The 15,448-nt window shown below is 53.0% G+C and overlaps 2 protein-coding genes across 10 annotated transcripts in view; both read left to right on the top strand.

The window, feature by feature from the left end:
* Window positions 1-15,448, top strand: part of ELOF1 (elongation factor 1) — a 334,935-nt gene that overhangs the window by 152,308 nt on the left and 167,179 nt on the right. The window lies entirely within an intron of this gene.
* NFIX (nuclear factor I X) overlaps window positions 1-15,448 on the top strand; it is a 317,800-nt gene that overhangs the window by 281,493 nt on the left and 20,859 nt on the right. For 5 of the 9 annotated variants that reach the window (XM_060252520.1, XM_060252519.1, XM_060252523.1 and 2 more), the window contains exon 7: window positions 1,118-1,240. The exons of the other annotated variants lie outside the window; for them this stretch is intronic. In XM_060252520.1, the coding sequence (XP_060108503.1) occupies window positions 1,118-1,240 (123 nt within the window). The remainder of the gene's footprint in view (window positions 1-1,117; window positions 1,241-15,448) is intronic. 9 annotated transcript variants of the gene reach the window in all.

The raw sequence follows: 15,448 nt of genomic DNA, 5'->3' as shown, positions 1-15,448 counted from the left end.
TCATATTTACCTCAAGTCCAGGCCTCATTTTGGGCAGGAGCTCACTGGAGTGGAGTTCCAAAATTTCTAAATTTTATTGTGCTTTTTCTTCCTTAACAACCCCTTCTCCCCCCCCCCCCCCCAAATACTTGCTTTTGGGCTCCAATATTCAACCCCCCTGTGATAATTTTGCTGAACTCCAAGATCTGACAAACTTTCTGATATTTTCCACCACCACAAAAAAAAAAGGAAAATAACCCAAACGTATAAAGCAGACAGATGGAAATCTTCCTCATGCCACTGTGGCCACATAGGAGAAGATAATTTCAAAAGTATGAGAGAAGTAAGATTTTATTATGACCATTATAACGCCAGAAGCGTTTCAAGAGAGATGCTGAGCTGATCTAATGTAGTCCACCTTCGGGTGTGTGTGGTATGTGGCATATGCAGATGAGCTCCAGCACCTCCTTTTCTACGAGAGAACCCCTGAAAACACCCCGAGGAAGGCCTGTGCAGAGCCACGGTAAATACTTCTTGTAGATCAGTTCAGGTTAAGGGGAGGTATTTGTATTTGTGAGTTCCCTGCGTTGTGCAGGGTGTTGGACTAGATGACCCAGCTCCACGATTCTAGGTTCTTGGGATCACAGAGTGAGGGACGCCGCCCTCTCCTAGGGCCCAGAGGACATGAAAGAGGTTCCCCACCACAGGCCCAGATGGATAGGCAGTGAGAGAAGGCAGAGAGGAAGGCCGCTGTTTGGTCAGGAAGCTCTTGACTTCTCTGGGCTCGCTGCAGATTCCCAGACATCAGCAGTTGGCCCAGAAGGGGAACATAAATGGTGCTGCGGGAGGCGTCTTGACATCTGCTTGGCTGTTTGCTTCAGTGGAGTTTTAGACTGTGGGCCGGCTGCTATTCCGCCAAACAGCCATGGGTCAGGCCTGCTCCAGGACAGGTAGAGAGCCACCGCCCCACACCCCAACCCACACGTAGGCTGACGGCAGATGAAGCCCCGGGCTGCACTTGGGCATGCGTCTTGGCGTGGCAAGGCTGGGTCGTGAGAGAGAGCAGCAGAGCACGGCGCAATACTAATCCATCTTTCCCCCTGTTAAACCATGCACTTTCTCCCTGATTCCTTGCCAGGACCGGCTTCTTTAAAGAAGTCAGGGAAGCTGGATTTCTGCAGTGCCCTGTCCTCCCACGCCACCTCCCCGAGAATGGCTTTCACCCACCACCCGTTGCCTGTCCTAGCAGGAGTCAGACCAGGTGAGAACGAAGCCATTTTCTTAGGGGGGGCACGGAGGGATTGGGGGGCAAGGCTGGGGGGCTCAGGGCTCTACGCCGCCTCGTCGGTTCTGGCAAAGGTCTCCTGCCGCCTTTCTCTCTGTCTCCGCCACCCCTCTCCTCTCCTCTCATTCTACTGCTTTCTCTGTCCTCTGCTGAAGCCGCACAACGCCGGGATTGCAAAAGGCGTCCTGGGGGGCTGAGGGTTGCAAGGGCGTGTTTGCGCTTCGTGGGGCCCCACTGAGAGGCGCAGATTAACCCGGGCATCGTTGAGTCAGAGTTGTGACAGCATGGGCCTAGAGGAAGGGGAGGAGCCATGGCTCAGTGGCAGAGCCTCTGTTTGGCATGCAGAAGGTCCAGGCTCAATCCCCGGCATTTCTAGCTTTAAAGAAGGACCAGGCAGGAGGGGATGGGAAAGACCTTGACCTGAGACCCTGGAGAGCTGCTGCTGACCTGAGCAGACGAGACTGACTCCGACAGACAAAAGGTTTGATTCAGTAGAAGGCAGCGTCCTGTGTCTGCTCAAAGGGACAGATGCAAGTGTATTGAGAGGGGCTGTGGGTGGGTGTGGCAGAGCATCTGCTTGGCTTGCAGAAGGCCCCCGCTTTGGTCCCCGGGTGGCAGCATCCCCAGGTAAAAGGTGAGAGGGATGTCCTCTGCCTGAGACCCTGGAGAGCCACGGCCCTTGAGGGACCGAAGCAGCTTCGTGTTCATTTCATGTGAATCTGGAGTTGGATTCAGCAGCATGTTGCCTCCTTCACACAGGAGCCTTCTGGAGGAAAGGAGAAGAGGGAAGGCAAACGAGAATCAAGAATCTAATAAAATTCCTCAAAGATTATGTTTTTTTTAAAAAAAAAACCTGCTCCCCAAATATACCCTGCGACATCTAAACATATGCAGACCTCTCAGAGGTGAATACAGCGAGGATAGCCTTTCGGGATTCCTCTGCGGGTCTGTATCTCCTGTCCCACCAGCAGCACCATTTTTGTAGCAGAAACTCCTTTGCATATTAGGCCATATTAATCCTCCAAAAGCCCCACACCCCTGATGTAGCCAATCCTCCATCAGGACATAAGAACATAAGAGAAGACATGTTGGATCAGGCCAGTGGTTCATCCAGTCCAACACTCTGTGTCACATAAGAGAAGCCATGTTGGATCAGGCCAGTGGCCCATCCAGTCCAACACTCTGTGTTACATAAGAGAAGCCCTGTTGGATCAGGCCAGTGGCCCCTCCAGTCCAACACTCTGTGTCACATAAGAACATAAGAGAAGCCATGTTGGATCAGGCCAGTGGCCCCTCCAGTCCAACACTCTGCGTCACATAAGAACATAAGAGAAGCCCTGTTGGATCAGGCCAGTGGCCCCTCCAGTCCAACACTCTGTGTCCCATAAGAACATAAGAGAAGCCCTGTTGGATCAGGCCAGTGGCCCCTCCAGTCCAACACTCTGTGTCACAGAAGAACATAAGAGAAGCCCTGTTGGATCAGGCCAATGGCCCCTCCAGTCCAACACTCTGTGTCACATAAGAACATAAGAGAAGCCATGTTGGATCAGGCCAGTGGCCCCTCCAGTCCAACACTCTGCGTCACATAAGAACATAAGAGAAGCCCTGTTGGATCAGGCCAGTGGCCCCTCCAGTCCAACACTCTGTGTCCCATAAGAACATAAGAGAAGCCCTGTTGGATCAGGCCAGTGGCCCCTCCAGTCCAACACTCTGTGTCACAGAAGAACATAAGAGAAGCCCTGTTGGATCAGGCCAATGGCCCCTCCAGTCCAACACTCTGTGTCACATAAGAACATAAGAGAAGCTATGTTGGATCAGGCCAGTGGCCCCTCCAGTCCAACACTCTGCGTCACATAACAACATAAGAGAAGCCCTGTTGGATCAGGCCAGTGGCCCCTCCAGTCCAACACTCTGTGTCACATAAGAGGAGCCATGTTGGATCAGGCCAATGGCCCATCCAGTCCAACACTCTGTGTCACATAAGAACATAAGAGAAGCCATGTTGGATCAGACCAGTGGCCCCTCCAGTCCAACACTCTGTGTCACATAAGAGGAGCCATGTTGGATCAGGCCAATGGCCCATCCAGTCCAACACTCTGTGTCACATAAGAACATAAGAGAAGCCCTGTTGGATCAGGCCAGTGGCCCCTCCAGTCCAACACTCTGAGTCACATAAGAACATAAGAGAAGCCCTGTTGGATCAGGCCAGTGGCCCCTCCAGTCCAACACTCTGTGTCACATAAGAGAAGCCATGTTGGATCAGGCCAGTGGCCCCTCCAGTCCAACACTCTGTGTCACATAAGAACCTAAGAGAAGCCATGTTGGATCAGGCCAATGGCCCCTCCAGTCCAACACTCTGTGTCACAGAAGAACATAAGAGAAGCTATGTTGGATCAGGCCAATGGCCCATCCAGTCCAACACTCTGTGTCACATAAGGACATAAGAGAAGCCATGTCGGATCAGGTCAATGGCTCATCCAGTCCAACACTCTGTCACATAAGAACATAAGAGAAGCCCTGTTGGGTCAGGCCAGTGGCCCATCCAGTCCAACATTCCGTGTCACATAAGAACATAAGAGAAGCCATGTTGGATCAGGCCAGTGGCCCATCCAGTCCAACATTCCGTGTCACATAAGAACATAAGAGAAGACATGTTGGATCAGGCCAGTGGCCCCTCCAGTCCAACACTCTGTATCACATAAGGACATAAGAGAAGCCATGTCGGATCAGGCCAGTGGCCCCTCCAGTCCAACACTCTGTCACATAAGAACATAAGAGAAGCCATGTTGGGTCAGGCCAGTGGCCCATCCAGTCCAACATTCCGTGTCACATAAGAACATAAGAGAAGCCATGTTGGATCAGGCCAATGGCCCATCCAGTCCAACACTCTGTCACATAAGAACATAAGAGAAGACATGTTGGATCAGGCCAATGGCCCCTCCAGTCCAACACTCTGTCACATAAGAACATAAGAGAAGCCATGTTGTATCAGGCCAATGGCCCATCCAGTCCAACACTCTGTCACAGAAGAACATAAGAGAAGCCATGTTGGATCAGGCCAGTGGCCCCTCCAGTCCAACACTCTGTCACATAAGAACATAAGAGAAGACATGTTGGATCAGGCCAGTGGCCCCTCCAGTCCAACACTCTGTCACATAAGAACATAAGAGAAGCCATGTTGTATCAGGCCAATGGCCCATCCAGTCCAACACTCTGTGTCACAGAAGAACATAAGAGAAGACATGTTGGATCAGGCCAGTGGCCCCTCCAGTCCAACACTCTGTCACATAAGAACATAAGAGAAGACATGTTGGATCAGGCCAATGGCCCCTCCAGTCCAACACTCTGTGTCACAGAAGAACATAAGAGAAGACATGTTGGATCAGGCCAGTGGCCCCTCCAGTCCAACACTCTGTCACATAAGAACATAAGAGAAGACATGTTGGATCAGGCCAGTGGCCCCTCCAGTCCAACACTCTGTGTCACATAAGAACATAAGAGAAGACATGTTGGATCAGGCCAGTGGCCCCTCCAGTCCAACACTCTGTGTCACATAAGAACATAAGAGAAGCCCTGTTGGATCAGGCCAGTGGCCCCTCCAGTCCAACACTCTGTGTCACATAAGAACATAAGAGAAGCCATGTTGGATCAGGCCAGTGGCCCCTCCAGTCCAACACTCTGTCACATAAGAACATAAGAGAAGACATGTTGGATCAGGCCAATGGCCCATCCAGTCCAACACTCTGTGTCACAGAAGAACATAAGAGAAGACATGTTGGATCAGGCCAGTGGCCCCTCCAGTCCAACACTCTGTCACATAAGAACATAAGAGAAGACATGTTGGATCAGGCCAATGGCCCATCAAGTCCAACACTCTGTGTCACAGAAGAACATAAGAGAAGACATGTTGGATCAGGCCAGTGGCCCCTCCAGTCCAACACTCTGTCACATAAGAACATAAGAGAAGACATGTTGGATCAGGCCAATGGCCCATCCAGTCCAACACTCTGTGTCACAGAAGAACATAAGAGAAGACATGTTGGATCAGGCCAGTGGCCCCTCCAGTCCAACACTCTGTCACATAAGAACATAAGAGAAGACATGTTGGATCAGGCCAGTGGCCCCTCCAGTCCAACACTCTGTGTCACATAAGAACATAAGAGAAGACATGTTGGATCAGGCCAGTGGCCCCTCCAGTCCAACACTCTGTGTCACATAAGGACATAAGAGAAGCCATGTCGGATCAGGCCAATGGCCCATCCAGTCCAACACTCTGTCACATAAGAACATAAGAGAAGCCATGTTGGATCAGGCCAATGGCCCATCCAGTCCAACACTCTGTCACATAAGAACATAAGAGAAGCCATGTTGGATCAGGCCAGTGGCCCCTCCAGTCCAACACTCTGTGTCACATAAGAACCTAAGAGAAGCCCTGTTGGATCAGGCCAATGGCCCATCCAGTCCAACACTCTGTCACATAAGAACATAAGAGAAGCCATGTTGGATCAGGCCAGTGGCCCCTCCAGTCCAACACTCTGTGTCACATAAGGACATAAGAGAAGCCATGTCGGATCAGGCCAATGGCCCCTCCAGTCCAAAACTCTGTCACATAAGAACATAAGAGAAGCCCTGTTGGATCAGGCCAATGGCCCCTCCAGTCCAACACTCTGTGTCACATAAGGACATAAGAGAAGCCATGTCGGATCAGGCCAATGGCCCATCCAGTCCAACACTCTGTGTCACATAAGAACATAAGAGAAGCCATGTTGGATCAGGCCAGTGGTCCCTCCAGTCCAACACTCTGTGTCACATAAGGACATAAGAGAAGCCATGTCGGATCAGGCTAATGGCCCCTCCAGTCCAACACTCTGTGTCACATAAGGACATAAGAGAAGCCATGTCGGATCAGGCCAATGGCCCATCCAGTCCAACACTCTGTGTCACATAAGAACATAAGAGAAGCCATGTTGGATCAGGCCAGTGGCCCATCCCGTCCAACTTTCTGTGTCACATAAGAACATAAGAGAAGCCATGTCGGATCAGGCCAGTGGCCCATCCAGTCCAACACTCTGGGTCACATAAGAACATAAGAGAAGCCATATTGGATCAGGCCAATGGCCCATCCAGTCCAGCACTCTGTCACAGAAGAACATAAGAGAAGCCATATTGGATCAGCCCAGTGGCCCACCCAGTCCAACACTCTGTCACATAAGAACATAAGAGAAGCCATGTTGGATCAGGCCAATGGCCCATCCAGTCCAACACTCTGTCACATAAGAACATAAGAGAAGCCATATTGGATCAGGCCAATGGCCCATCCAGTTCAACACTCTGTGTCACATAAGAACATAAGAGAAGCCATGTTGGATCAGGCCAATGGCCCATCCAGTCCAACACTCTGAGCGTTTTCGCACTGACCTTCAAGTGGCGCGACCACCCTCTTCACACCGGAGGATCTGCGCGGATTTCGCACAAGAAGCGCCGGAGCACCCAAAAGAGCCGGCGACTTCTGTCGCAAAAGCCGCTCAAACGTTTTCCTGCTTCTTGGCGGTTGAAGGTCAGTGCGAAAACGCCCTCTGTGTCACATAAGAACATAAGAGAAGCCCTGTTGGATCAGGCCAATGGCCTACCCAGTCCAACACTCTGTGTCACACAGTGGCCAAAAAAACCCCCCAAGTGCCATCAGGAGGTTCACAAGTCTTGCTAGAAGCCCTTCCACTTTGCCTCCCCCCAAGCACCAAGAATACATAGCATCACTGCCCCAAACAGTTCCAACAATATGCTGTGGCTAATAGCCACTGATGGACCATTGCTTCATATTTTTATCCAATCCCCTCTTGAAGCTGACTATGCTTGTAGCCGCCGCCACCTCCTGTTGCAGTGAATTCCACATGTTAATCACCCTTTGGGTGAAGAAGGACTTCCTTTTATCCGTTTTAACCTGACTGCTCAGCACTTTCATCGAACGTCCACGAGTTCTTGTATTGTGAGAAAGGGAGGAAAGTACTTCTTTCTCTACTTTCTCCATCCCATGCATTATCTTGTAAACCTCTATCATGTCACCCCGCAGTCAACGTTTCTCCAAGCTAAAGAGCCCCAAGCGTTTCAACCTTTCTTCATAGGGAAGGTGTTCCAAACCTTTAATCATTCTAGTTGCCCTTTTCTGGACTTTCTCCAATGCTATAATATCCTTTTTGAGGTGCGGCGACCAGAACTGCACACAGTACTCCAAATGAGACTGCACCATCAATTTATGCAGGGGCATTATGATACTGGCTGATTTGTTTTCAGTTCCCTTCCTAATAATTCCCAGCATGCCGTTGGCCTTTTTTATTGCAATTGCACACTGTCTTGACATTTTCAGTGAGTTATCTACCACGACCCCAAGATCTCTCTCTTGGTCAGTCTCTGCCAGTTCACACCCCATCAACTTGTATTTGTAGCTGGGATTTTGGGCCCCAATGAGCATTACTTTGCCCTTGGCCACATTGAACCTCAGCTGCCACGTTGATGCCCACTCACCCAGCCTCAACAGATCCCTTTAGAGTGCCAAGAGCCGTGCACTGCTGATGTAGCCAATCCTCCAAGAGCTTACTCTTGGAGGATTGGCTACATCAGGGGGTGTGGCCTCAAATGCAAAGTTGTTGCTGCTACAAATAGCCCTGCATTCTCAGCACACGAAGCCCAATATCTGAGCATCCAGGGGTCTTTTGCAGATGAAGGCAACCCCTCCTGCTGCCAGGGCAAGTTGCTGTCTCTTGGCTTCCAGCGTCATTTGCCACCCGCTCTGCAGGGGACCAGGGAGTTGCTGGCATTTCACCTCGCAGAGGAACTTGGGCCCTCCTGTCATGTCATGTTCTCAGCAGGTCTGCCCCACCTTCTGCCAAGCCAGAGGCTTCATTCCCAAGTGTGTGTGTGTGTGGGGGGGGGGGTTCAATTCAGACCAGCCTGTGGCACACGAGGAGAAGGATTCAATCCCCGGCATCTCCAACTAAAAAGGGTCCAGGCAAATAGGTGTGAAAAACCTCCCCTTGAGACGCTGGAGAGCTGCTGCCAGTCTGAGAAGACAATACTGACTTTGATGGACCGACGGGGGGTCTGATTCAGTAGAAGGCAGCTTCTTATGTTCAAGGAGCTTCAGTTTTTCTCTCCCCCACACCTTTTTCCCATCTGGAATGACCCTGGGGAGTTCTTGCTTGCCCTGCTGGGGAAACTGGTATGCAGCCTGTCAGTACGTGGAAGTTTCAGGTGGGAAAGCAACGCGGGAAGAAGGTGTCAGGCTCCAGCTCTGAGGACGGAGAGGCCCCAGGTCTCCCCTCATGCCCGGTCACCCCCCTGTCTCACTTCGCGTCAGGCCAGGGCCTGCAAACCTTCCCCCCCTCCTTGCTCACAGCCATCTGCAGTGCTCTTTCCCTGATGGCACCACTGGGCAGCGGGCACAGCTGGGAGCGCAGGCGGCAGGCAGCAGCAGGGCATTCACAAGTGGGCGGGGGGGATGGGTTGCAGTGTCCCTCTCCCAGAAGCCCTGGGCCCGGCAACTGCCCCACCAGCCCTGCTGGAGCTCCCAGGGCAGCTCTGGTTCAACAGGATCCGGCCAGAACCCTGGAGAACGTCACAGGGAGTCTTTCCCCTCCGGTGATTTGTGGGGACATTATTTCTAGTGACTCTGCTTCCCCTCCCTTTTAAATTGCGTGTCTGTTTAGGCAAGGAAGGATTTAGTTCAGTGACCTGTAGCAATGCCTACAACAGTTTGTGGAGTGTGTGTGTGTGCTGTAATTGTATGTGCTGTGTATGTGCTGTGGTCGGGTGTCACAGTGGTGAGGCTGGATCGGTGGTCTGTGGGAAACAGGGACTGAGGCCTGCATGTCTTGCAGTGTGTAGGCAAGTCCAGGGAAGGTAGCCCCAACCTTGTGCCCGTGGGAGCCAGGCTCCCCCCAACACCTTTCCTGGTGCCTGCCAGGACCCAGACAGGAAGCAGGAGGAGGGGCTTTTGCACAGCCAGGCTTCTGACTGACTATTGGAGATTTGCCTGGCTGGGCAGATTTTTTAAATCCTTGCTTTGGCAGCAGTGCCCCCACAGCACCAACGATCCACAGTGTGCGCCTGCAATGAAGCTGTGGCCATGGTTTTGTGGCTGGCTCTGCCATTTTGCAGCAGCCTTCTCATGGCTGCACCCGCCATGCCGTGTCAGAATTCCAGATGTGCTCACAGGATCAAAAAAGGCTGGGGACTGCTGGGCCCGTGTGCTGCCTAGGACATGTAGAGGGAGCAGAATTAGGCCTCCGCATGGGATTTCAGCACAGCCCTTAGTGAAGTGGGGGGGCACACAGGAGCAGGAGGCATCTGGGGGGTGCCCTGCCACCCTGGTGCCGTGGATACCCCCCCCCCAGCAGTTTGAAGAATGGGCCGGCCGACTGGGGTTGGGAGGGTCTTTCCTGAGTTCTGCATGGCTGTGTTCACACTACACCAAATAATTCGTTTTGCAACTGGATTTTTGCTATTCTTACCCTATAGAAATCTAGTTGCAAAAGGCATTATTTCGTGTTGTGCGAATGCACCCTACGAAGCTAAAACACAGCATTCTCTGAGAGGAGGGGCTCACAGAGCTAAAGGCCTCCTCCCAGGAACCCAAGCCCTTGGCCCCGCGGGTGGGAAGGGCTTGGAAGAGATGCTTGCTCATAAAGTGGTACGATGGGAGTCTGCTGGTGCAGCGACGGAAGGGCAGATGTGGGAGAAGAGCACTTTGGATCTCCGATGCAGACCCTGGAGGGGCAGGTCTTCTTCGAAAGGGCAGGACCTGGGGAAGGGAATGGCTGCCCGATGCCAGCCTGAGCGTCAAGTAGCCTGCTGGGCACAAGTGAAGAAGTCACCTGGGCTCTTAGTATGCAGAAAAGCCCTTCTGCGCCCCTCCCTAAGCGGCCTCTGGCTGGTTGTCTGTCTTTTTACGCACCATTTCTAGGTGGATTTCTTGCTGTGCCACTTGCAGAGGTAGATCCAGGTGGGCAGCCGTGTTGGTCTGAAGCAACAGATCAGAGTTGGAGTCCAGCCAGGCCCCTGGAAAAAGCCAGTATTGTGGAGCCATAAAATAGAGATAAAAGGGGTTAAAACAATTGGATCCTGAAGCTTTGTGTCTGCTTGGCAGGGAGAAAGTCCCAGGTTGAGCGCCTGGCATTGCCAGTTAAGGCTCAGGCCATCGGTGATGTGAAAGGCACGAGGCCTTGGAGAGAGCTGCTGCCAGTCCGAGTAGACCACTCTGAGCTTGGTGGACTGAGGGCCTGGTTCAGTAGCAGGCAAGGGGATAGAGTTGTGAAGCCCCTCTGCCGCTATAGTGGTACCATAGAGGTTTACTGTGATTCCTAGAAGTGATTCCTAGAAGAAGATGAAGATATTGGATTCATATCCCACCCTCCACTCCGAATCTCAGAGTCTTAGAGCGGCTCACAATCTCCTTTACCTTCCTCCCCCACAACAGATACCCTGTGAGGTGGGTGGGGCTGAGAGGGCTCTCACGGCAGCTGCCCTTTCAGGGACAACTCCTACGAGAGCTATGGGTGACCCAGGGCCATTCCAGCAGCTGTAAGTAGAGGAGTGGGGAATCAAACCCAGTTCTCCCAGATAAGAGAGCTCTGGCTGACCCAAGGCCACTCCAGCAGCTACAAGTGGAGGAGTGGGAAATCAAATCCGGTTCTTCTAGATAAGAGAGCTCTGGCTGACCCAAGGCCATTCCAGCAGCTGCAGGTGGAGGAGTGGGGAATCAAACCCAGTTCTCCCAGATAAGAGTCTGCTCACTTCACCACTACATCCTTCTGCTGCTGCAGCAGTACCATAGAGTTTTACCGTGATTCCTAGAGTGTCCCCGTGCAACATGCCCGGCACGATGATGTCACTTCCGGGTGACATCATCCGACAGTGCACCCCATGTGGTGACAGGGCTCTTCGGGGGCAGGGATCCCACCGGCGACTTCCTCCCTGCCAGCAAGTTGGGACCCCCAAACCAGTAGATCCCCCACCCCACCACAGCAGCTTGGCAGCCCTACAAGAGGAAGGGGCTGTGGCTTAGAGGCAGAGCCTCTGCTTGGCACACAGAAGGTCCTGGCAGCATCTCCCAGGAAAAGGAGCAGGTGATGGGGCACTGGAGCGCCCTTCCAGTCTGAGTACAGGATGCTGACCCCGTGAGAGATCGATGGTCTGTCTTAGTGCAAAGCCGCTGCATGACCCCAGGCCTTCTGAGGAACTGAGCACCCTTTAGCCCTTCTTTTTAAAGAAAAAACTGATGTGGGCACCAGATTTCTGTGAGCTGCTTTGGCAACCTGCTTTTGAAGGCCCAGGAAAGCAAGGCGAAAGACACAAAGAAATACCAGAGAGGGGAGGCTTTGGGTGTAGGAAGGGCCCCAGCGGATGTGTCAAGCAGTCACATCTCTTGTTCCCGTGTCTGCCCTACTCAAATCAAACATAAGGGGAGGTGACTCCTTTTTCAACAAAAATGCCACACAGATCTGGGGCGCTCTCCTGTCTCCCTTCTTACCTCTGCAGGCCTCCTCAACAAAGGCCCTTGGTCACTTCCGGCGTGGCTTAAACCCCAGCCGTGAGCTGGCTCAGGGGGGTGAGAAGAGGAGTGGGTGTTGAGGCCCCCTCACCCCCACTTCACCTGGGGAACAAACAGCCATGGCTGCCCCTGTGCCACAGCTCCTGAGAAGCAGGGCAGTGTTGTGTTTGTGGTGCTGGACTGGGGCCTGCAAGTCCTGGGGTCAAATCCCTATGCAGCCACGAAGCCCCTTCTCTTGGCCTTCTCTACCGCATAAGCTTGACAGAACAACCACTTGAGAGGGGAGCGAAATAAAAATGTATAGATGTAGCGCTTGGGTGTCGTCGTTGTTAGTTGAAGATGAGCAAGTATTCTGCACGAGTCCTCTGAATTACTCTTGGCGTGTGTTCTGACTGGATGCCGCTGCGGGAGGTGCCTGTGTCTGTGGTCTGCTTTGGCTCCCAGGTGCAGCTTCCAGACCCTTCCGTGTTGGCTCACATCAGAAGCCAGCAAAGTGCAGCAAGGTCAGGATCCCTAAGGAGATGCTGCAGCCCTGCAGTTGTGGCCTGCTCTTACCTTTGAATAAGCCACTAGAGTCCAGGAATATGCCTAGATCCTAAGGCTCATGCAGGAGGAGCTGTGGCTATGTGGCAGGACATGTGGCCTGCAGAAGGTCCCAGGTCCAATCCCCGGCATCTCCAGTTAGAAGGACCAGGCAGGCGGGGATGGGAAAGACCTTGGCCTGAGACCCTGGCTCAGTGGCAGAGCCTCTGCTTGGCATGCAGAAGGTCCCAGGTCCAATCCCCGGCATCTCCAGTTGAAAGGACCAGGCAGGAGGGGAGGAGAAAGACCTTGACCTGAGACCCTGGCTCAGTGGCAGAGCCTCTGCTTGGCAGGCAGAAGGTCCCAGGTTCAATCCCTGGCATCTCCAGTTCAAAGGACCAGGCAGGAGGGGATGGGAAAGACCTTGACCTGAGACCCTGGCTCAGTGGCAGAGCCTTTGCTTGGCATGCAGAAGGTCCCAGGTCCAATCCCCGGCATCTCCAGTTCAAAGGACCAGGCAGGAGGGGATGGGAAAGACCTTAACCTGAGACCCTGGCTCAGTGGCAGAGCCCCTGCTTGGCAGGCAGAAGGTCCCAGGTTCAATCCCTGGCATCTCCAGTTCAAAGGACCAGGCAGGAGGGGATGGGAAAGACCTTGACCTGAGACCCTGGCTCAGTGGCAGAGCCTTTGCTTGGCATGCAGAAGGTCCCAGGTCCAATCCCCGGCATCTCCAGTTCAAAGGACCAGGCAGGAGGGGATGGGAAAGACCTTAACCTGAGACCCTGGCTCAGTGGCAGAGCCTCTGCTTGGCATGCAGAAGGTCCCAGGTTCAATCCTTGGCATCGGCAGTTAAAAGGACCAGCAGGAGGTGATGGGAAAGACCTTGACCTGAGACCCTGGCTCAGTGGCAGAGCCTCTGCTTGGCATGCAGAAGGTCCCAGGTCCAATCCCTGGCATCTCCAGTTAAAAAGACCAGGCAGGAGGTGATGGGAAAGACTTTAGACCCTGGAGAAGCACTGCCAGTCTGAGTAGACAATGGACCAATTATCTATATGTGTTCATATATTTGGCGGGTGGAGGGGTGGGGTCAGTGACAGAGCCTCTGCTTGGCATGCAGAAGGTCCCAGGTTCAATCCCCGGCATCTCTGGTTAAAAGAAACAGACAGGATGGACCAAGGGTCTGATTCAGTAGAAGGCGGCTTCAGGAAAACCTTGAGTAACAATATCTCTATCTAGCTCAGTGGTAGCCAAACTTCCTTAATGTAAGAGCCACATAGAATAAACATCAGATGTTTGAGAGCTGCAAGACATGAGTGTCAGGTGTTTGAGAGCCACAAAACAGGAAGGAAGGAAGGAAGGAAGGAAGGAAGGAAGGAAGGAAGGAAGGAAGGAAGGAAGGAAGGAAGGAAGGAAGGAAGGAAGGAAGGAAGGAAGGAAGGAAGGAAAGAAATAGATGGGGAGGGAGAGGCAGAAAGAAAGCAACTTTAACTTTAAATGCATTCTCCAAGCCACCATCCGGCTTGGCTTGGAGAAGTAATTTAAAGCCACTGCAGCACACTGCCCCTTCCCCCAAACTCTTACAAACCACTTGTGCTGTAATGGACAACCAGGCCTGTAGCCAGAAAATTTTAAGGGGGGGACCACGGAATAGAATTTCCTATGGAGGGGCCCCCACTCTCTCCACTGCTGCTGCCCCCCTCCGCAGCACCTCCCCCTCCCTCCCACCCACCTGGTGAAGTGCCGGCTCCTGGGGCTCCTTCAAGGCCCCCCCTTGCCCATCAGCTGATCAGCAGGAAAAGCTGCGCTGAGGCCAGCGCTCCTATGCCGGCCATCGGGCGCTCTCCAGACCACCACGGCTGAAAGAGGGCCCACCATCTCCGCTCCATCCCGGGGAGGGAAGTGGGGAGGAAGCAGCAGAGAGCGCCCGAAGGCCCACATAGGAGCACTGGCCTCGATCAGCTGATCGACGGGGGTGGCTTGAAAGAGCCCCAGGAGCCGGGTGCGTGGGAGGGGAGGAGGCGCTGCGGCAGGGAGATCGGGGCCGCAAGAGCAGGAGAGAGAGCGGGGGCTGCCCGGCGGGGCCATGCAGGTTGAAGGGAGGGTTGGTGGGGAGGCCCCGTGGCTGCAGGCCTGCCTTGAGCAGCCCTTTCTCTTAAGAAACAGATCTTGCGGGAGGGCAGTTCCCTCCTTGGTCTGCAGCTGCGGCTGCTCTAGGAGCACCTCAGAGCCAGACAAGATTTCTGGAGGGATGAGCTCCCTCAAGGGCTCCCGCTCCGAAAACCCTGTTGCTCCTGGGCTTGAGTCTCTCAGGCCGTTTAGAGGCCCTGAAGTCAATTCTGCTCCAGACCTCTGGAGGCTTTTCGTGTCTTGTTTGACCTCCAGGGACAGCAGCTTGGAAACTGGCCTGTGGATCTCAGTCTGTGATCTGAAAGCAAATCAGATTTTCCCCTCTCAAAGTGGACGGGACAGCTCCAGCAGTGAAAGTGCGGTTACAGAGCCTGGTCAGAAAACAAAATATTTCTTATAGGACCAACAAAACTTTGTTCTGGGTATAGGGTTCCCTGTGCAGGCACACTTCTGCAGGTACAGTGAAACAGAAGCCACCAACCATTGCATATAAGTAGTAAATAATGATTGGTGATTTCTGTTTCAATGTACCTGCAGAAGTGTGCATGCATGAAATCCTAGAGTTCGAAGGGACCTCCAGGGTCATCTAGTCCAACCCCCTGCACAGTGCAGGAAACTCACAAACCCCTCCCCCTAAATTCACAGGATCCTCATTGCTGTCAGATGGCCATCTAGCCTCTGTTGAAAAACCTCCAAGGAAGGAGAGCCCACCACCTCCCAAGGAGGAAGCCTGTTCCACTGAGGAACCGCTCTAAACTCACAAACCCCTCCCCCTAAATTCACAGGATCTTCATTGCTGTCAGATGACCATCTAGCCTCTGTTGAAAAACCTCCAAGGAAGGAGAGCCCACCACCTCCCAAGGAGGAAGCCTGTTCCACTGAGGAACCGCTCTAAACTCACAAACCCCTCCCCCTAAATTCACAGGATCTTCATTGCTGTCAGATGGCCATCTAGCCTCTGTTGAAAAATCTCCAAGGAAGGAGAGCGC

The sequence above is a fragment of the Heteronotia binoei genome, chromosome 13 (assembly GCF_032191835.1).
Source record: "Heteronotia binoei isolate CCM8104 ecotype False Entrance Well chromosome 13, APGP_CSIRO_Hbin_v1, whole genome shotgun sequence".
Classification (NCBI taxonomy): domain Eukaryota; kingdom Metazoa; phylum Chordata; class Lepidosauria; order Squamata; family Gekkonidae; genus Heteronotia; species Heteronotia binoei.
Note: the sequence above shows the minus strand (reverse complement) of the source record. Positions and strands in the feature narration are given on the sequence as shown.